General features: G+C 37.6%; 1 protein-coding gene across 2 annotated transcripts in view; it reads left to right on the plus strand.

The window, feature by feature from the left end:
• C2H8orf34 (chromosome 2 C8orf34 homolog) overlaps window positions 1–23,067 on the plus strand; it is a 167,742-nt gene that overhangs the window by 106,188 nt on the left and 38,487 nt on the right. For both annotated transcript variants that reach the window (XM_063327018.1, XM_063327017.1), the window contains one exon: window positions 10,004–10,139. In XM_063327018.1, the coding sequence (XP_063183088.1) occupies window positions 10,004–10,139 (136 nt within the window). The remainder of the gene's footprint in view (window positions 1–10,003; window positions 10,140–23,067) is intronic.

Below are 23,067 nucleotides of genomic sequence, written 5' to 3' on the forward strand. Positions count from 1 at the left end.
GCTAAAACCCTAAAGAGAGAATCTTGCAATATTTTAGATAAATTTTTTAGTCTGTGGAGTCAATGCCAAGTTCCACTTGGGTTCAATGGAGTCATGATTAACCTTAGTATGTCTTGAGAATCAGAATTGTCAGGTAACGTTCTCCGATTTGTTTACAGGATGGTTTTATAGTTCTGAAATGAGATCTTCTGGAGAAATGTGTGATTCTATTCCATATCCAGAAGATAAAGTAGTGCTGAGTAAAAGCAAATGTGTCTCTATGATGTATAAGATAGTAGGCGTGAGCTAACATTATATGAACTAACATGCTGCAATGCTGGTTTACTATTTAGATAATAATCTTGTCCTGCAATATTCAGGAAAATGTAGCTAGCAACCACATGTATTCTATGTACCACTAGATTATTTTCCATTTCAGCCAGGTCTCTGTCTTGTATTGCAGTATGCTTGTGCAAGCATTGTGGCAAAACCAAAAATCTGATTTTCTCTTATCCAAACCAAAAGCATGAGCAAACATAACCCGATAGTGCACTGAACTGATAGGTTACGCAAAACAATCTAACAAGCAGAACCTATACAACACCCCCAACTACACAGGTTTTTCTGTAACCAAAAATTTCTTTAAAAAGCATTTACTTCTCTTCAGTAAAAAAAATACAGGAAAACCGAGTGGTTTATTTGGAACTTTATTACCTGGCTAATCTATTGGATGTGTGGGATGGTTTTGACATACCTGCTAGTTTATCTGCTTGACCCAGCTGGAGAGATAAAATTATATTTAAAAATTTTGTTCTACCCTCTCTCAAAAGACGTCAGTGGTATGAATTTAATCAATGAGTGAGGAAGAGCATGTACTGTCAGCTGTGATGCCATTGGTATGCTGATGGTATCCAGCTCGGTGTCTGCTTCTCTGAGTGTAGACACTGCAGCCTTCCAGATGTCCCAGTGTCTGGCCAAAATAGGGATAGTGATACAAAACAGATGGTCTTGTCTCAGGACAAAGCAGAGTTGATGCAAGCTGATAGAGGGATGGAACTGGAAGAAACGGCAGAGCTTCAGTTGTTGGATGCCATCTTATTCTTACCTTTTATTCAGTTAGTAGAGGTAACAAGGAGGGCAGTTGTCCCTTTGGAGCTGGGCGGAAGTTTCCTAGATAAGTTAGCTTATTATCTAAGAATTTTTGTGATTATCATAGAATTACTGATACGTTACTGTCTCAGTCAGGACTTTAATGCACCTAGAACTTACTATGAACTTTCACACACAAAATACTAAATATCCTTTGCTAAATGTGCCAGTGTTCACAGAGAGTTTAGAGATTTCTTTGCTTTCTCTCTGCCTGCCCAAACTGTCCAGTCTGAGATCACTCATATACGAGTCCCTAAATTAACTGTAATTTTGCTAACACAGCAGCTTGGTCTGCAGCCAGGTGTGTTTGGGTATAGTGCTTGACTGAAAAGCACTTTTTTGAAAATGGGAGAATAGCTAGTTTCTCAGAAGGAAGATTAAGCTGTGCGAGCATCTCGCTTCTTATTCAGTGTGTTTCTCTCTTCATTAAGAGGATTCTCTGAAGGGCAAGTAAGGTTTTTCACTACATTTGGAATTTGATCATTTTAATAAAAAAAAAAAAAAGTCGTCAGGGTAGGAGACATATTTCCACCGTAGGACTCCTTGGTCTAGATGGGTTTATGGAAGAGCTGAAAAAGCTCAAGTGGAAGAAGGAAGTTTACAGTAAGTGGAAGAATGGACTGATCCCTTGGGAGGATTACAAGAATGCTGCCAGAGCGTGCAGGGATGAAACAGGGAAAGCCAAGGCTGCCTTGGAATTAAACCTGGCTAGGGATGTCAAGCTCAACAGGAAGGGCTCTACAAGTATATTGGAAGCAAAAGGAAGACCAGAGAAGTTGTGGGCCCACTGTGAATGAGACAGGAGCCATGGTGACGGAGGATGCGGAGAAGGTGGAGTTACTGAATGCCTTCTTTGCTTCGGTCTTTACTGCTCGGCCCAGCCCTCAGGAGTCCCAGGCTTTGGGGAAAGTAACAGGGAAAGAAGACGACTTCCCCTGGGTTGAGGAGGATCCAGTGAGGGATCAGTTAGGTCAATTAGATATTCACAAGTCCATGGGCCCTGATAGGATGCACCCGAGAGTGCTGAAGGAGCTGGCGGAAGTCATTTTCGGGCTGCTCTCCATCATCTTTGAAAGGTCCTGGAGAACAGGCGAGGTGCCTGAGGACTGGAGGAAAGCCCATGTCACTCCAGTCTTCAAAAAAGGCAAAAAGGAGGAGCCGGGGAACTACAGGCTAGTGAGCCTCACCTCCATCCCTGGAAAGATGGTGGAACAGCTCGTTCTGGGCGTCATCTCAAGGCATGTGGAGGAAAAGAAAGCTATCAGAAGTACTCAACATGGTTTCACCAAGGGGAAATCATGTCTGACTAATCTGATAGCCTTCTATGATGGCATGACTGGATGGATAGATGAGGGGAGGGCGGTGGATGTGGTCTACCTTGACTTCAGCAAGGCGTTCGACAGGGTCTCCCACAGCATCCTCATAGGGAAGCTTAGGAAGAGTGGGTTAGATGAATGGACAGTGGGGTGGAGAGATAGAGCTCAGAGGGTCGTGCTTAGGGACACAGAGTGTAGTTGGAGGTCAGTGACGAGTGGTGTTCCCCAGGGGTCAGTACTGGGTCCAGTCCTCTTCAATATATTCATCAATGACCTGGACGAGGGGATAGAGTGCACCCTCAGCAAGTTCACTGATGACCCAAAGCTGGGGGGGTGGCTGACACACCGGAAGGCTGTGCTGCCATACAGAGAGACCTGGACAGGCTGGAGATTTGGGCAGAGAGAGGAACCTTGTGAAATTCAACAAGGGCAAGTGTAGGGTGGTGCACCTGGGGAGGAATAACCCCATGCACCAGGACAGGTTGGGGGCTGCCCTGCTGGAGAGCAGCTCTGTGGAAAGAGACCTGGGAGTCCTGGTGGGCAACAGGATGACCATGAGCCAGAAATGTGCCCTTGTGGCCAGGAAGGCCAATGGCATCCTGGGGTGCATCAAGAGGAGTGTGGCCAGCAGGTCGAGGGAGGTCATCCTCCCCCTCTACTCTGCCTTGGTGAGGCTGCACCTGGAGTACTGTGTCCAGTTCTGGGCTCCCCGGTTCAAGAAGGACAGGGAACTGCTGGAGAGGGTGCAGCAAAGGGCTACCAAGATGATTAGGGACTGGAACACCTCTCTTATGAAGAAAGGCTGAGGGATTTGGGTCTCTTCAGTCTGGAAAAAAGACAGCTGAGGGGGGACCTTATCAACACTTCTAAATACTTAAAGGGTGGGTGTCAGGAGGATGGGGTCAGGCTCTTTTCAGTGGTGCCCGGGGACAGGACAAGAGGTAACAGGCACAAACTTGAGCATAGGAAGTTCCACCTAAACATGAGGAGGAACTTCTTTACTTGGAGGGTGGCAGAGCACTGGCACAGGCTGCGCAGAGAGGTGGTGGAGTCTCCATCTCTGGAGACATTCAAACCCCGCCTGGACGCATTCCTGTGCAACCTGCTGTAAGATGACCCTGCTCTGGCAGGGGGTTGGACTAGATGATCTCCAGGGGTCCCTTCCAATCCTATGATTCTATGAAGAGAGCATACAGATGGTCTAGTAACCGTCACTCCAGAAGTGCTTGTAGTAATAATTTTTCAAAAGAAAGCTGTTGGAAGTTTCAGTGTTACTGAAAATGTTTGGCATAAGATTATTTGTGATTTTTATGCTTTGCCTCAACTTCCATTTCAATAAAAGGTGTATGAATTTCCACTGGCCTCTTGACAAGCCAGCTAAGCTTCATCCTGCCAAGGGGCTGGTAGAGTAAAATAGGTAGATGCAAAGAAATACAAATGTGGCCCTCAGTGAAAGAAATGATTCATACAAAGGTAAACAGTTTAATATCTTCTCTGACTGGCTAAAGATTCACTGTAGTTGCTTTATGTTTAGTGAGGTGTACTACTGAATTAATGAATTGTTATTCATCTTAGCTCATTTTTGTAAAACTTCATATAAACAGCATGCAAATTATCAGTTTAATTAAAAAATAGATTTAATAAAGAAAAACATAGGTGACAATGTAATGAGAAATTCAGTATTTTGGATACGTATTGTAAGGAACATCTGTACTACGTTAACCAAATACACTTGAAAACATAATATTTTTCAATATTATGTGGCTGCTTCTCTTTGTTAGAAAATAAAAAAACGGACTAAAATTAAAAACAAAATGAAACCTTTTAAATATACATTCCTTTCTAGTGCTTTGATATTTTTGATATGATTGAAAAAAGCTTACTAGTTTAAACATGGCTTATTCTGTTATTATGACAAAGCCTTTTTTTGGCGGTTTTCTTTAAGAATGCAGAGTTGGACTGAGGTCTGAATTGCATATTCAAATAAATATGGTGGTTGCATAAATAAATGACATCAGAATTGGAGCTCATTAGAAATATTGATAAAAATTTGCTTTTACTTTTAAAAGATGTTTTATTTAAATCTAAAGTGCAAAAAAAGAAAAGTTTGCCAAGGGAAAATATTAAAAGACATTCCTTTTACATGCCTTCTGAAGTCCAGAATTTCTGGTTGTTTCGTGAATTTTCTCATGACCTTTTTGCAGTTCTATATTATTATTATTATTATAGTGCAAGTACTTTTGTACAATATGGCAGTTGCAGTAGAATTATAGAATGTGATGTAACAAGTGAAATATTCTAAATTTTATTTTATTGGAAATGCAGAAGTAATTAATGTGCTCCAATAAACAGTAGATTACCATTGTAGTAAAAATAAAGTGTTTGAAATAATTCTTTAGCACTGAATGAAACTACCTAGTTGATAGTTTAGACGCTGGTGTTTGAAATCACCAGTCACTATTGGTGTGGAGCAGCAGTGATTATATAGTCAGTTATTGTTGCTGAACTAGTGGGTGAGAAATGGTTATTTGGTGATATTCAATCGTTTGTCCTAAGATTACCAGTAGGGAATGATAAGAGAGCGTGATGCCAGTTCTTTTCAACTGTGCTTATGGACTTTCTTATTTAAATAAAATGAGACTATAATATTGCGTTCAGCCAGTGGTTTGTGCAGTTGGGACATCCAAGACTTGTTTTATAAACTTCATCTGCCTGATTTGGAGCAAGGGTCTGAAGCCCGGACACTGCATTTTAGAGACACTCTCATCCTCTAAGTCAGTGCTCCATCAGTCTTGCCTCCAAGTAATTTATTTTCTGTAGTAAACAAATACCCCACCTAGTGGAAAAATGGAGAATAAATAGGATCCCTGTGGGCCAGCGCTTACTGTATTTGTCTAAAGATAATGAAGTGTGCTCTAATGAAGCTAGAACATCTTCATCAGCAGAGGCTACCTCCTATGTTAATTCCAGTCCCATCTTAAAATAGGATGATGCAGAAACTGAAGACAGATTCCTGTCACTGTTGCTGATTAAAAATGAGAACTCTAATCAATGATTCATTGTATGTTTCAGTACCTGCAAGCAATGCTGCTTTCTGTAGTCCCATCTTGGGTTTGCGTTTTTGACTGTGGAGGGGGATTCTGCTAGATTGGCTCTGACAGATGATGCAGGTAGAGGTGAACATGCAAACTCAAGGACTTAGCAGCATCATGTTTCATTTGGTTTTCGATTGTGAGTCCATCAGTGGGAGCACAAACATTTAGCGAATTTATTGTCAACTTGTGATGTTTATAAAATAAGATGTCGTCAGAACATTGGGTTCAGGAATCTAAAATGGCTCTAAGGAGTGAAAGTCTCTTGATGAATTTACTTAGGAAGATATTTTCATCAACGGTCTATGGCATGGGTCTGAACTGTGACAAATTCTGATATTTGAAGATGTTAATAGGAAGGTATATTAGAACATACGCACCAGACTAACAGCATCATCTACTCTGTGACATCGAACTCATAGATGAATAAGGAGAAACAAAGTGTAGTCCTGTAGCTAGTGTATTGCACAAGATAACTCCAGTTTTGCTTCTGTAGAAGGAAGTGATTAAACATAATTTTCAGGAGTGGAGCATCAGTTGTTCTAGATGAACGGTTCTTCTTTGTCTGGAAGCTTAATTCCTGCTTGTACCAACAGTTCTTTCTGAATTAAGGTGGAATTTTTATTGGGCTCTCTTGATATTGGTAAGAAAATTTATCTAGAACAGAGAGGACTGGTTAGCATAATAGGAAACGTACAAGTATGACATATAAAGCTGCATAAATTTCTGGAACAGAAGTTGAACTGCTATTGGCAGTAGGGTTTTGTTGGTTTGGTTTTTTGGGTTGGTTTTTTTATTTGGTTGATTTTGGGTGGTTTGTTTGTTTTGTTGTTTGGGGTTTTTTTTTTAATTAAAGTAGTAGAGCATATTGAGAGTCTGTGCTTCAGTCAACAATCCTTAACAAGTCAATGCTATGTACATGGAATACATCAATGTCTATCATGTAAGAACACTGTGTTGAGAAATTCATTGTTTCAAAGAAAGAGGCATTATTTTACTGGTGCATCAGAATTGACTGGTGGCCTGCAAGACCATAAATCAGAATTCATTATCTGAGTTTTTTACTCTCACATGAAAACATTTCGTGCTTTCCTTAGCATTAGACTGCACAGACAAACTCCGAGCTGTCATAACCTCTTTAAAGACGAACCAAGACTTTTGCCAGCTTTGTACCTTCTACTTAAGTTACTCCTGGGAAATTACAAAATGTTTTATTATGGAGGAAGGAGACCAAAGTGACTGGATCATATCACATAATGTAGCACATAACTGGGTTACATGAGCCTTCTCTGTAACTGAACTTTCACTGCATTTAATAAGATTTTTTGCATAAGAGCTCTGTCCTTAAAGTGAACGGTGCACAAGTCTTGTAGGAGATGTTTGTAAGATGATTCCACACCCTCTCATCCCAAGACATTAAGCAATCTTGCACAGTTTCTAGTATGTTTGGCATTAGTGCCCCTTCCTCCCCAAAAAGAAAGGAAGTGAATAATTACGAACAACATCCTATTTAAAAGCATTACCTTGTTACTAGGCTATGTTCTTGTTTAGCTGAAATAGATACCCTTTTTCCCCTTCCCTTTTTGATGAAACTTGTCTATAAAAAAAAAGACACAGAATTTAGCTTAGTGCAGCATTATTATTATTATTAATACAGAAAACATCTGGTTCTGTGCTATGCTATATTACACTTGTGATCTTTATCTCACTTTTAAGTATTTCATGTAGTGTTGTTATGCTGATGCATGAAGATTGCGGCTGTGTGAATTTATTTTTGTGAATTGCTGGTTTGAGAAAAATGTAAGGGCTTTTTGTTTGGTTTGTAGGTAGTTGGTTTTTTTACTACATGGAACATACTTAATGGAAATTGCTGTAGGACCAAGGTAGGGTCTTCACATACCCTATCCATGTAGAGAATCGCAGAGAATTAGCATTAAATCAAAGAAATACAGTGCACAGTCACACATTTAACAAACTTTTATCAGCACAAGTGAGATTGTTTCATTTATGTGAACTTCTAATCAATAACTGTACAAAGATAGGTAACAATCTTCTAAGGATTTGTGAAGTTTCACAGTATTCTTGTCTTCCATCACATAAGCAGTCATCAACTTGGCTTCTCTTTCTCTCTTTTCTCAGTGACTTACCTCATTGCTGCTCAATAAAATCACTGAACCACTCAGCTGTATCATCACTCGTTGGTCTAGCAAAGAATACAAAGAAAGAGAACAGATTCAGTCTTGCAGACCCTGTAACTGAATTGACTTCTCAATGAAATCCTTTTTTGCTAAGACTGATTCTTTCCAATGTTACATAGAAACATCTGAACCTTTGGAAACCTTTTTTTTTATTATTCTTAAAATGCATTATTGCACTCCTTGTTTGTATTTATTTTAGTAATGTCCTTATTTATGAACAAATATTCTTCTGCAAAACAGACATCGATTGTTTAACAATATATACAAACACATGGACGGACTTTAGTACTAAAATTACCATAAGATTTATTGTTGTGTTTTGGTTGGTTTTTTTTTAATTAAGGCCCTTCAATAATGAATGTGGTCGATCAGGAAGATTGCCAGATGGCGCGTAAACTTGCTCACAACTTAAAAATTCCCATCCAAAGTTATGAGATTCTCAAAGCCCAGTTGCTTTAGTGAGAAGAAAGCACAATATCTACACTGGAAATCTGAGGTATCCAGAGAAACTGAAATCGTTCAGTATTGAGGGAGAAGTGCAGTAATCAAAGTTAAGTCAAATGATGCAGTTATTCTTTGGAGTTGGTAGATGGGGTTACACTTCTATGTCTAGTTGGAACATTAACGGCTTTTTGTACCTTGCCATGGACAAATTCCATCTAATGCTGAATTAGATCAATGAAAATTCCTTGAGAAAAATTAACAATTGTGTATGATCTAGGTTTTGGTTTTAAATCTGCATTTGAGCATGCACATTACCGCTATTGGTCTAACAGCATGTGACAATAACTCAGTGCTGCATAATACTCTGCCTACGTGTCTGTTAGCTACCACAGAGCTACAGCTCTGAAATCCCTGTTTCTTCTCTTTTGAGAGAAAAATGTTGGTACTTGACTAAAAATGAAAAAAGGCATGGTTTTGATAGACCGATTCAAATATAAAAGCTATGATAGAGGCCAGCCTATGTCATCACTCTATTGAAACAGTCTTACTCGTCAGAGAGCCAAAAGTTAATCAAGCAGAGAACAGTTGAAAACCTCATTTAAAGAAATCACATCTGTTTAGGGAAAAAAAACCTGAGGCATATGCTTCAATTTCATTTAAACTGTAATCCATCCAGTGGTTTACATCTGTTAAAAAATATGGAACTTTTTACACCTCTTTAAAGCACAATTAAACTGTATTTATTTTAATACATAATGTGTTCCGAATATGTAATACCTTTTCTGAAATGACTCATAGATGATTGATTTCATAATTCTTTATCATATAGCCTTCCAAGTCCTTTGAATTAGTTTGTATATTAACTGCAGATGAAATTTAAGAAAAAAGGTGTGGAAAGGGTGTAAACTGATGCCAGAAACTTCAGGGGAACTGTCAGTTTATACCACCAAGCCAACCAATTTTGGGAGGGAGGAGGGTTTTCTTCAGCAGTAAAACAAAACATTACAGATAAGAAAATCTAGTTCAGCGACTTCAGCCACAAAAACTTCATTTAAGTTTAGCCTTGCTGTTCTTGGGTGTTGCTTATTTAAATGGATGTCTCCCAAAAAGACTATTGTTAATAGGGCATAATCCTGACAATCTGACCGTACTGCCTGGAATTTGAAGCATGGTGGTTACAGTAGTGTCTATGAACTGTAGGGGACAACCAGAAGTATTTCAGGTAATGATTCGGGGGGTTGTATCTCATTCTTTTTTGTATGAAGAGGAGCCTAGTACGCCACTGTGTATCTATAATGACCATCTATAATGACTATAATGTATTTTAAATTCTAATTGAACATTGCCTCTTCTGATTTTAAAATTCTTTGTGACTTTTCCCCATCTCATGTTGCAATTTAAAATCTGCCTTTATGCACTTTCTGCTCCGCTCAGATCCTTTATCATCAGGTTTATTTTGTAAACATAAATATATGAAAATACATGTGTTTACATTATCTGAAAGACATTTTAATTAGATGATCACATACTGTATACCATAAGCCACGTGCATCAGAGAAATAGAGATTGAAAAAAATATGCAGCAGTGTGTGAAGTGGAAATAATACTGAATATTTTTCAAGGAACTCCTTGTAGCAGGGTGATAATAAAATAATAATAATAATAAAATCATCTCAAATGTCTTTTCCTATTATTATACAAGTAACTGTGTGTGTTTTCTTACTGATTTTTTGTTGTTCTGTTCTATAGTGATTCTGCAGGTGAAGCACCTTTATTGCTACAAAATTTAATTGTGTGTTCATCCAGTCATTCTGTCTTGTTGCAGAGGATCTTGATGATCTAAGAATGGAAGGAGTAACAAGTGTGATGTCTTCTGGGAGCAAATTCAATCAAACCCGAAGTGCTCATACATCTGAGCCTCAAGCAAAGGTCACTTTGAATATCTGCGCAAGATGTGCCAGGTAAAAAGCAAAACAAAACCAGATCATACTAACCAATACGTTCTTTTCCCCAGGTTTTCAGCTATGTATTGTGCTTATAGGCCAGGTGATGACCTCTCCCGTGCTAAGGAAAAAATAATTACTTATCTACTGGCTGCCCTATGACCTCTGGCATTTGAGTTGTGCAGCTTGGGTTTATGCTTGATATGTCTCATCGACAATGAATCAAAGAGCATGGTTAGTCTTAGGCCTTACTTCACAGCTTGAAACTATTTTAAGCCTTTCTGTCTCTGAATTTCATTAGTTATTTGAGCTTCTGTGGTTTTTCGGGAGATGAATCAGGGAATTTAAAGGTTCAAATCCAATTTGAAAAGCACCTGTATAAATGGAGATTTAGTTGCACAGGTGCAGTTCAGGATTTCAAATAGTTGCGTCTTAGCACTTTATAATCTCATCCTGTTTCACCTCTGAGAAATAATTTAGTCAGGTTGAACCCCTTTTGGTTTTGACAGCTGGAAATAATTCTTGCATTTACAGTATGAGGGCCAAATAAACAGGTTGGTATTCGTGTAGCCAAGTCAACTTGAGAATGCAACACTAACAGAAACCCCTTAAATTTCCTAGATGCATTCTTCTGTGTAGACAAAAGCTCATTTGGAGAAAGGATTTAAGCCTGTTTAAATGACAAAACTAGCCTTCTCACCCTTCTGTTAATGGTTCAGATTAGCAAGAACAATGGAGAGGCATGCCAATTTTATCTGCCTGCCTTTGCCAATGGCTGCTCTATTGTGTAGTTTGAGAGGGGATTAGCCGCTTGTAAATAAAAAGCAACCTGTGGTGAAATTAAGTCAAAAGTTTGGCCATATGCCACCCTACGTTTCTACTTTTTTCCCATTTTGCTTGTAAATTACTACTTTTAAAAGGCACTTATGTAGGAAGAGGGGCTTCAAAGCATTTTCTGATGCTCAGGGAGCATAACTACAGGCATACTGAATCACCCATGCAATAGCTTTATCAGGGTTGTGGAGCCTCAGGGAACTTCTGCTCACGTTACTGTCAAAGCAGCAGTGACTGGACGGCCTTGTGGTTACAGAGAGTTTTGCTGTCAGCAGTGTGGCCTTCTGCTTTAAGAAAAGAGCAAACATGTTAGTCATGGGATTCTTCACAATTCACTAGAAACAATTTGCTTATGTTGTAAAATGTTTCCAAACAACTAGCTACACGAAAGTGTGTTGTATTTTTTCAACTGGTATTGGTTGTCCATGGATTAACAAGTAGAGGGTAAGGAAAATAGAAATGTTAAGTTTCCTACATGGTCTTTTTGAATTTACATAGAATCTTGTATGGATTAATATGAAGGTTAATTAAATTTTAAATTCCCTGAAGTAACCACTAACAGCAGGTGCCAAGATACTATATATTCTCTCAGTACTGCACACCAGGGAACAAACGGCTCAGATCTTGAGCCAAACCTAGCAACCTTGGCTATTGCTATTGTCTTTCAACTGGCTGTACTATGTGTCTTTGCAGTCTAAAATATGAGTTGTGAGAGAAAGATCTCATAAAATCCCCTTTTGTCACTTCACTTAACAGAGAATGCAAAGTAGTAGTTTATTTTACCTATACACCTTCATTTCATTCCCTACCCTGTTTAATGAAGTCGGTGAGGAACTGGATGATGCCTACTTGGCTGTAGTTCTTTTCACTCTCACTGCAGTTTAGCAGTTTCTTTAAGCTTTGGAGGAATTAAAAAATATACCATCTCATCAGGAGCAAGGGAAGTCAAAAGACAGAACTGAGTATTGCTATGGTATTCAGTTGAGAGGATACTAGCATTTATTCTTCAAGATGATGAAGTCAGTCTATTCTTTGGGAGCGTGTGTTCCTTCCACCTTACTGAGTCTGATGACACCTTTCCTCTCTTACTTCAACACAGACTTATTAGTGCAGTTAGCTCTCTCTTTTGATATCTCTGCAGTGGATTTGTTCAGTACCTTCTCACAGCAGCTGAAATAGTGGGCCGAGAGAGCTGCATGAAGCAAGTGGCTTCAAGGACACGAAGATAGGGTTTTTTTCCTATTTGGTTCCAAGAGCAATTAAATTTCCTGTTACTTAGTGATATAGACATTGAAAATAACATGCTATAAAATCACAGCCTGAGTATTTGGGTCATCTCTGTGAGGGTTTCTTAGTCTTGGCATTTATCTCCATTGTTATGACAAAACCTAGCATTTATTTTAAGGTCATAATACAGAACCTATTAGTATATTTATTTTTTTTAGAAATGAGGTTTTTGTTTTTTCATATTCTCTAAGTAGCCTTGTGTGCTGTATTGTTTATATATAAATACTATGGGATTTGACTGTAGGCAGATTTGAATGTAATTGAAAAAGAAGTCAGTATAAGTTGTCATTATGCATTCTTTTGGTTACAATTAAACAGGTGTCTTTCCTATTAATTTTGGCCATTTTTTGGTTGTATAAAGTGATTTGAAATGAGTGGACCTATTAATGGTAGTCAGTGTTCTGTAGATAATCGGACATGTCAAATCAGATTACCAAATCAGGTTTGCTGAAGATACTTTGGCTGTCTGTAGGAGGAATATAACCTTTTACTTGAAATTTGAATGGTGGAGTTCCAAGTGTTAGGAAACTTGCTTCTTGGCTCAGACAAAAAGTTTAATTTAACTTCTTGCATTTGCATAATCTAGTTCTTTCACCTTGCTGTATTTTTTTAAAAAATTACTCTCCAGTCAATTTACCTTCTGTGATACCTCCTCTAGAAGGTTCCTCACTTTCTTGGACATGTTGAGGCTCTTCTGAGGGGGATTTATTTAAACAATTGAAGGAGTTCCTCAGTACTAGCTTTAACTTAATTTGGCTTAATTTTTTGGGTCTCACTTGAAAAGGACAAATAGTCTTAATTGAAGTTCCACTCTACTGCTTCATTAAAACTGTGTATAAGTTTTAGACCTTTCTGCTACTAGGATTACCTTTTACTGCACTAGAACATTAGAGCTCCCTCATTATTTGAGAATAGGTCTGTGTCTATGTGTAGGTTAATTTAGCCTGAGAGGAGTGCTGGTTTAATTCTTTATGCCCACTGAGAGCACCTGCAGTAGGGTACAGTGCAGCAATATGTCTTACCTCTTCTGTGGCTTCTCTAGCTTCCTACAAATGGGAGTACAGCGACTTGTGAGAAGAATGGGCTGAACCAGCTGTTTCCCTTACGCTAAGAAATATGTTATCGAACTTCGTTTGGCTCCAGATTAGCTCTGTCCCTTTGTACCACTCAAATATACATGAAAATCAGGACCCAAATTCTAAAATGTAATAATAAGAGGACAATACTAGCAGCTTCTGGTTCCCTCTTTCTCTAACTGGCATTTAGTTCAAGCTAGTATTAAATGCCTTGTGTGGCTGGTTTTCTCTGACTGTCACTAGGCTGTTACTCTGCAGAGTTACAGTTCTTCCCTTTGAACTCCCCTATTCTATTTCTGATGCAGCCCTTCACACAGTGTCAGAGGAAGATCTTAAAAAAGAATGCCAAATGGGAGTGACTATAGATAAAAGTCTACTTTTTACAAGGCAAATTAAATCCAGTTTATATTATGGGCCAAACCTTCAATGCTGTTGAGGTGCTGCATTTTGCAAAACATTCTCCTTTGCCTTAAGTCTCTCAGACAAAAGTAAGGGCTTTTTCATGAATCATGAGAAATGAAACTGAGAATGGGCGTAATTTGAACTAGAATAACCCCCCCCCACAAACGTTTAATTTTTTTTTTTTAAACTGGTATCTAACCTTCAATGCTGATGATTTCACCAATCATCTTCAAATCATAGATAGATGGAATTATCACAGCCCAGGTCAGTAATTTTAATAAAAAGTGTAGTTTTCCACCCTAACATCTAGGAGGTAAAGATGGAGGATTCTTTCAAGCTATCACACCAAGTTGTTTTTTACGGCTTATATTTAAAAAACAAACAAAAAACCAAAAAATACCCCCAGAGCCAACCAAATGAAACCCCCCCCCCCCAAAAAAAAAAAGAGAGAGAGAAAGAGAAATAAAAGGAGGGGTTAATTCTCCCTGGAGTATAAATTGGTTTGTAGACTGGAATATAGCTGTAAGAAACAGAGAGCTTACTGTTTTCTGTATAAATGTTTCACACACGATGAGCGAAATGCAGATGGATAACAGCTTTAAGAGGTTTTTCAAATGGGAAAGCAGCTACAGAACAATGTTATTCCCATAGCCGCTCTTGGACTACAGTGCAAGTTAAGCAGCATATTAAGTCATCTAAATAAAGGGGTGACATCATTCACAAGGTGGAACAAAACAAGGTTTATAGATACAGAAAAAAAGGCTGCAAAAACCCCTGTATTTGGAAGGTTTGCTTTTTGCTATTTTGTCTGGAAAATTAGCAAAGACACTTTTATTGCAGCTGATCTGGATTTAGATCATTTGAGCAAAATATTGTAATAAAAACTTCTGCATCTCGGGGCACAACTAGTCTGACTGAGTTAGAGAATAAACTGACTCGTGAATCCTTGCTCACATACAGGCAAAACAAATGAATTTCAGGTTTAGCCGATGAATCGTAAGACATCCTCACACATAAGCAAAACTCATATGGGTTAAATAAAGATCTAAATGACAATTTGTAAAAGCCAAACAACACTTCCATATTTTCTCATGTGTTGTGACTTGCACATTGAGTGTTTTGCAAGAATGTAATCAGGCGTAAGGTATAAGATAATATTAACGTACTATTGAATGAATTTTAGGGGTTTTTCTTTTTTCTTATTTTTTTTATAAGGACCACCCATTAGCCTTGTATGCCCACTGCCATGCTCAAAAGTTAAATCTTGTTCTTGTGGAGTCTTGCCAATGCATTCCTGGAAGTAAGAAGCTTTTTGTTTTTAATAGCGCAAGGGCTGCATTCATTCTTCTTAACATCAATAGAATACAAAAAAGGGGTTGCATGTGATTAAAAAAGAAATGGGATTATAGAAAACATACTGTGCCACAAGCTTGAAGGCTTCTGAACAAGAATGTTGGGAAGGAGCACTAGTCGCATACAAATGTAGGTTTGAGATGCAATATTTTAGTTAATATTTTAAGATTAGCTACAGCAAAACCACGATGTCCTAAGGCCTTTTAACATATTAGAGGAATCAAATATATAGATATAAACAAACAAAGTACATCTGTACATTAAAAAAGCAAATTTGGCGTTTCTAACTGGCACCATTGTGATGTGGAGTACAGTTCAAGTGTAGTAACTTGTGTGCTTGAGCTGCTAATGTAGAATAAATTAGATGCTCTGTGCATGCTACCATTTCAGATGCTCTCTGAAAACTTACTTTGGAAAAAATACTCAAAAATTGGCACGTCAGTTTGCCTTGTCTGTGAAATCTTCATCGTGCCTTGCTTGTCATCTCTGTTTCTTGAGTCCTTTAAGATGTCTTGTCCTACAAAAAAATCTTCAAGTTAGGTTGCTTAAGGCTAGTTAACTTTTCTTTAACCATCTGCATTTTTGCAATATTTTAGTAAGTTTGGTTTTCTACAGTGTGGTCTCCACCACTTCCATGCGTACTTAAGACATAGTCATATAAACTACATAGTACTATGTGAAATTTTAGAATCATGTGTAAGTTCTCTGAAATACACCACTGAACTTTAAGCAGATCATGACCCAGAACCATGAGGAACATGAACATGTGGGGAGGGACACAAGAGAATTGAAGGAACCAGCTAAAATTTCTCCTAAATTGCAGAATAATGGTGGAAAGAACAGAACTGTTACCTGAATTGGCCATGATATACCTCTCTAGAAAAGAACAGGAGTTAACTGTTTGGTCAGGGAATTCTCTGGTGTTAATCTAGCTTCAACTATTTTAGATTCTTACAGAGTAAGAGTTTGTGTGGAGATACTTTATCTGAGTATCACAAAGCTACAACAATACTAATGAGACTTGAGGTCATTAAGAAGCATTTGGTGGAAAATTTGATAACGAGCTGGGCAGAAAATAGTGTCTGAAGCTTGACAAGTGTGTCTCATTTAACTATCAAAACCAGAAAGGCTTATGACTGTAAATAGAGAAAAAACTGTTGTTAAGCCATATTACTCTATGTACTGTCCACAGACAACACCTGAAACTTCAGACAACAAAGAGGAAAATGAATGAAATTAATTACCCCTGTGAGGAAGATCAAGCTTCTAAATACTGACTGAAGACTATATTTAAAAAGCAGTTAAAGCTGAAGGGCTCCTGGAAGGTTTCCTCAAGTGAAGGAAGGAAGCCTACTGACCTTCCTCAACTTCAGCTGTGCGCTAGATCCCTTCCTTGTTGTTCATGGCTCTCATTGTCATTGTGTTCCCTGCACAGAAACCACTGGGATGCCTGACTTGTCTTTTGAAATGGGGTGGGTTCTCCTATCTTGTCTAGGCATGTAATCCCAGACTGACTTCACAGCCGGGGATGGGAAGGTGTCAGGGAAAGGGTGCTGCACCATGCAACATTGGGACAGAGTCTGATCAGGTAGGGTGAAGAAGAGGGGCAACCTGTGACATCCCATATAGATGTCATAGATCCTGGAAGAAGGGTGGATGCAGAGTTTGCCGCTGGTGTGGTTTTTAACAGGTGGTCTAGGTTTATGTTCTGACAAAGTAGACCAAGCCATCACTGTAGATCCCTCTGCTCTGTTTTAACTGACTGCTGTTGAAGTCTGAGTCTGAGTGTGAAGTTGTCTTTCCCAGGCTGAGGTGTTTTGGTGTGAGTCACTCTAAAGGGAGTAGTACCTTGAAAATGCATGCAGGACTAAAATACATTAAAACTCCATGGACGGTTTTCCCCTTATGCTGAGCATAGGTAACAGTACCTGGTGTCTGGCTGAGATGATAGAAGGCTATGCCTACATTAAATCTGGCAGGGAGACTTCTGCTTGTGCAAAGATTCCTTAGCTGCTACATGAATTGTCAAAACTCTTCTGTGATAGCATCTGCAGATGCTAATTTAAAGGCAGTTCAGGTATTTATAGGTGGTTCGGGTATGTTTACATGAACTATAATCATTCCTTTAACTGCAGTGTTCATATAAACCAAGAGGTGATGGAATTAGATAGACGAGAACCTGATCACCAAGACTACAATATTATCTATTCCTAACAGTGTTAGGAGTAAAGCACTGTGTATGTGACTTTAAAGGATGTCTTTAAATCCTTATTTTTCTTTATAAACTTTAACTTCCTTCCTAATCTAACGTTTCCTGGGGAGTAACCTACAAATAGTAGATCCTGGAATGCATATGACTAGAAACTGGGATTTGAGGAGAATAAACTCTAATTTCTGATATCAAAATCATGATATAACATGATGTATCAATTTGGAAAACCTAACATCACATTTCCTCTTTAGACCTGACCCACAGTTTTGATTCCCCTTTTTCCTAGCTTTCTTTGCTACTCCCCAAAGGTGTGTATAAATAAATGCATAGTGAGTATTCTGTCAGAGCAGAAGATGCAGAGCGTCCAGATGACTTGCATCTGAATCTTTTATTATGTTCCCCACGAAGTTCCATTTTTTTAGGTAATGTAATTTTAGGTAAATTTGTCCTTTTCTACATTTAAATGGGTTTTGATTTGTCTAGAGTGCAGCCTTTTACACATAAATGTAACAAAGAACCCCCTAGGATTTGTATTTTGGGGTTTTTTTGTGGGTTTTGCAGAAGTTTTTAGTCTTTTTCCGTATGCAAATACCTTTGAAACATGTAATTTTTTTAAAAGAAACAGCTAATTTCTGTCTAATCATGCAGCAGAAAGGTAGGAAAGAGGAGAATATCATGTCATACAACTTATATTTCTAATTAAACAATAATATATGGATGTGTCAGAAAGAATAACGTCTCAAATCCTCCATATAATCCCTGGTTTGGCTCTGTACACTGTGATGTAATACCGGGGAATGGATACAGGTATACGTGTGGTTTGGTACATGTATTTGCATAAAGAATAGATTTGTATGTCTGCCCAGCAGTGGTAAGGCCAGCTTAGTGACTCAGTTCCTGGCAGAAGCTTCTGGTTTGTTAATATTCCTGAAATTTGGCAACGAATGACTTCAAAATACCAAGGGAAAAAAAACGTTTCCAAACCAAAGTCATTGGTACAGAAATAATTTTGGGGGATAAATTCTCCGATTAAAGTTCATGCACAGAATATTAGGAAGTTTATGTCTTCAAATGTTACCAATCCTTTTGAGTATATATAGTTTTTTTTTCTTTCCCGTCTTACATTTCATATTAGCTTTCTCTCTGTGTACTATTTCTAAGTGGCTATTCTTACCGAGAAGAAAGTACAGATGATTTGTGTCACTATTTTTCATTCTTTTTTTCCTTTATTTTCTTTTTTGTAACCTTAGTTTTATTGGATCTCTTGTTTCAAAGAGCTGAATTTTCCTCATGTTTCTTTGTGCTAGCTTCAGACTTTGTCCGAAACAGTCTTATTTGCATCTTTTTCCTTTCAAGAGTGGCAAACAAGCAAATGAAACTCTATATAGTAGTGCTTTGTAACTTTTAAAACTCTCCTTTCACTTTGGAAAATTGTGGAGAAAACCCATATTTTGCTACTTTTGCTACCTAGCACTTCTTATATGGTAGAAAACCGAAAAGAATTACAAGAAAAGAAAAAGTTGTTGCAAAAAAAAATTAGTAAAAAAATTTTCATTTAGATTTTTGGCTGAGTTGAATCGGGATAGTGATTAATTAGCCCAGCTTTGATGCAGAAATAATCACGATAGTGTCTCCATTGTCTTCTCTTGATTTTGTAAGTGTTAAATACAGCTCAACCAAACCACTTTATCTTTCCTTTTCTGGAGTGGTGTACCACTTTGGTATTTTACTTGTTCTTTCAAAAAAATAGGAAAACACTAAAGAAAAAAATAATTCAGGAAATGTTTTTACTGATCCTACTGTTTATCAGAAACAGAGAACATAAATTAATTTTTAAGTTAGTAGGTTGATTTGCCTAGTTGTCAGAGTAACACACTGGCTTGCCTTTTCTTTCACTGACCCATGTTTCTTTTAAACATCTTACTATATGCAAAATAGAGAATATCTCTGTGATTTCAAATGATTTTTTGAGTTCATGGATCTAAGTTTGACCTCTGAAATGCACAAGATATGATAATTTTTAATCCCAAACCTTAATTACTTTTATGTCAAACTCTCAATGAATGTGTGTTTTTGAAGAATGGCCAAGGTCTCCCTATTTTCAAAATTTTAACCGTGTCTTGGGAAGGGAACAATGTAAGACAGGAGATTTATATCAAGTGCTTAGACAGAAATCCCAGAAGGATCAGACTTCTTTCCTCCCTCTCTTTTACCAGAATGTCCCACTGGATAAATCCTCCAAGCAATAATTTCAGACCTATCAGAAGTTCCACAAAATACTGTGATAATAAAAACATCGTTTGTTATCAAAAATTATGTAAGCTGTGAAGAAACCAGTATTTTCAGATGTAGCTTATATCTCTTTAAAAGGAACAGCGTGTGTCTGCGTCCTTGCATTACGCAGTATTTTCAGAGACAAAGCTTTTCCCTCTGAGCTTGATTTAACAGCTATTTTATTTCCTTAAAGGCTGCACGTGTGGGGTAGACTTCTTGGTTTTGACCTAAATAACTGTCAATCAGCATAAGAGAAACGGAAGAGCTCTGCTTGTTTGAAGAAAGATAAGTGTTTGCATGCTAGTGAAAATAGACTTATACTTGAAATGTGTACACTAGGTACATAGAATTTACATGTGAATTGCATCTTATACATATGTACTAATGTATTGTTCTCATGATAGGACTGGTTTTGGAAATGTGGCACTTAGTGTGCCAAGTTCATCTGGAGATACCCTACTGTAACTTTAATGACAGGGAATTAGTATCTGGTTTTGGTTATGAAGGAAGAATACAGTTTAAGGTGCTGTGAATTAATGATGTGTCACTAGAACATCTTTTCAACAGTAGCGGTATTTTTTTTTTAATCTCAGGCGGGTTGTAAAAGATAGACTGGAATGAGGAGGTTGGTCCACTTGTAAACATTTAAAAAAATGCTGTTGAGAAATTCTAAGAAGAGTAGACTTCGGGGATTTTTTAGTTGTTTTGAATGTACCAGTCTTAGTTTGTAATAATGAAAGCTGTAGGAGCATATTTGCCAATGAAATTAATATCACTTTGTCTAGTCCTGAAAATTATTGTACTGTCTCACCATTTAATAGAGAGTAACATCCATTTCATCCTGTCCTTCTCTTTTCCACTACAGAACACGTTTAACCCCCTCAATAATTTAAAAAGACAAGTGCTTTCCCAAGCCTTTCCCCCTTCTTTTCCCTGGCTCTCTTTGATGTGTGCTTTGCAAGCTAATTCTTTATTGCAGTGTTTATAGATTCTTTCTGTTTGGTGCTGCCCTGTGATGTATATCGGCAATAGCAGTTGGTTCTGGATGCAAATGATATAGGGAGGAAGCCAGGAGATCATGAGCTTGGGGAAGCTTGTTGGTCATAATTTGAGGCTCTGGATAACAGTTTAATATAGCTCTTAAAGACACACATGCACACACACACACAAAACTCTCTCACAAGTCCGAGAAAAAATGGTTCACAGGGGAAGAAAGAGTGTTAAGTCTGAAAAGACTGACAAAGACTGTAATTTTTCTCCTGTGAGATAATGGTTTGAAGCCAGCAGCAGATAAAAGATTGCCATAAGAATGGCTTAATTCCCCATCTTGTAAAAGGATTAGATAATTCAGGCTCTTTATGGATTCCTTACTCTGGGAAATATATTTCCACTTTTGGTTCTCCTCAGAAATAGCTGCAGAGTGTACTTATTTAAATGCACAAAGACCTGCATTCAGACATCTTGAAAAGGCAAACAGCACACAGAAAAAGATTATTTTGCAGGCTGTGTCAATGTGTAAGTTTTGCTCAGCAATGGATATTCTAGTTTTACCAACTGAAAACATTATGGCTGTGAATTACGTATTGGTGACATGGAAACTTTGCACAAAAATCTCCAAAAGAGACTGGAGAATGGTGCTTTTAATTTGCAGAAAGAGAGTGGACTTCAACCAAAATCTATTTTTAGCTACATTTTTTATAGATTTCCAAATCATTTGCGGTTTTTTATTGTGCAAGCACTGAGAAATAGTGGTCTTCAGAAAGTGAGTGCAAAAGTAAGAAACAAACTGTGATCTGAATAGTATCAGTGAAAATGGAGGTATTTTAGATTAACTGTACCTTAGATCAGGATGAAACTCAAATAATACAAATGCCGTATATCTCACATAAATAGAAGTGATGGTAGTAACGACATACTCGTGCCTGAGAGCTTTGCACCACTTCTTTAAAATGAATTTAAAGGAATTATAAATCTCTGTTGGGGAGCATGCTGAATATGTCACTAATTTTATATTTCTGCATTTTATTCGGAAATTTTGTAAGCGTCTGTATTTATTCATGTAGCCTTGTAGTTTAATTTTGGAAATGTCTACCTTCCTGGATAATGTTCTGCGGGATAATCCAATAGTCCTCATGCTTCATTTCTCTTCAGTGCAGATGCTTCCTGTGTTTTAGTCTATGATGACAACAGAAGCTGTGGCACTGATTTTTTTAATATAACAAGGTGACATGCTGCAGAGCTTTCCCATTATTACTTCAGAATCAAGAGGTGCCAGCCACTCTCATTACTCACTGAATTCACAATCCTCTGTTGTTTGCCCCCATAGATCTAAGACATTCTTTTTCTATAGTTTATTGATCTGAAATTTGTATGAGCTTCTTTTAAAACCTAATCTTCATTAAGAAGCTAGAGTATGTTGCTAAAGCAAAAGTAGAGTTTTACCAGCAAAAGAGTACTTTTGCCTGTATATTGTTTAATAATCCTTATTTAATATAATTTTACCATTATATTAACTGGCATAGTCTATACTGGAAGACTGACATCTTTTTGTGTCTGTACCTGTGAATACGCTAAGAATTTTTCTGGCACAATTTTAACATTTTCATTTTTGTAAAAGACATTTGTAGAACAAATGGAATAGGTCAGAATTTCCTGGCTTTATATTTGGGTGCTGGAGAAGCCTTGGATTTTACACCAGTATAAAGGAGTGCAGGACTTGTGGAGACAGTAAGTCAAGGTACATGAGATCAGAACTTGGATCAGTATGTTTGAGAACAAAGAATGAAATAAGCTCACCATAATATAGGCAAGTCAGGACAAACGATTATAAAGCTTGGAATACTGTTACTGGTGTGGTGATGAGGTTGCTAGGGAAAGGTGCAAGAAAACATTCAATGTAACCTAAAAGCACGTGGGTGCTTTCAGGACTTTTGTTGTCTGATCTCTGTTGCTATAACTTCACTAGAGTTATGTATTTGTTCTAGGGAAATTATAATTCCGTATTACAGTGATATCAGAGAGAGATGTTAGCTGTAGATGTGATGTTTTAAATTACAGAAAAGAAGCAGATGATTTGAAAGGAAAAAAGAAAAAAAAAAAGGAAGGCCAGGAAGTCAAATTTATCCTCACCTCATCTCTGACTGAAATTCCCTTTGGTTGCCAAAAACCCATCATCATGTTATATTTTTAATAAGTTTATTTTGTTAATAACTTCATGATATTCATTAATCTTACAAAAATGTATATTACATTTTTTGATCCAAATTAATAACTACTTCATAAAGAAACTAACTGTAAATCACTCAAGTATTTGTCAGCATCTTTTCAAGAGTTAACCTACTTTGAAATAATTTCAGCAAAATCGGTGATTCAACAAGCCAAAATCTCCTTAATTAAGATTCTAATACAAACACGAGACTATCTCTGTTTTTCCAGAGTTGAGAACTTTTCTTTGCGGTTGTAGCTTTGAAAATGTACACTGATCTTGGGCGATCATGAAAACAGCTTT

Source organism: Chroicocephalus ridibundus, chromosome 2 (assembly GCF_963924245.1).
Source record: "Chroicocephalus ridibundus chromosome 2, bChrRid1.1, whole genome shotgun sequence".
Lineage (NCBI taxonomy): Eukaryota > Metazoa > Chordata > Aves > Charadriiformes > Laridae > Chroicocephalus > Chroicocephalus ridibundus.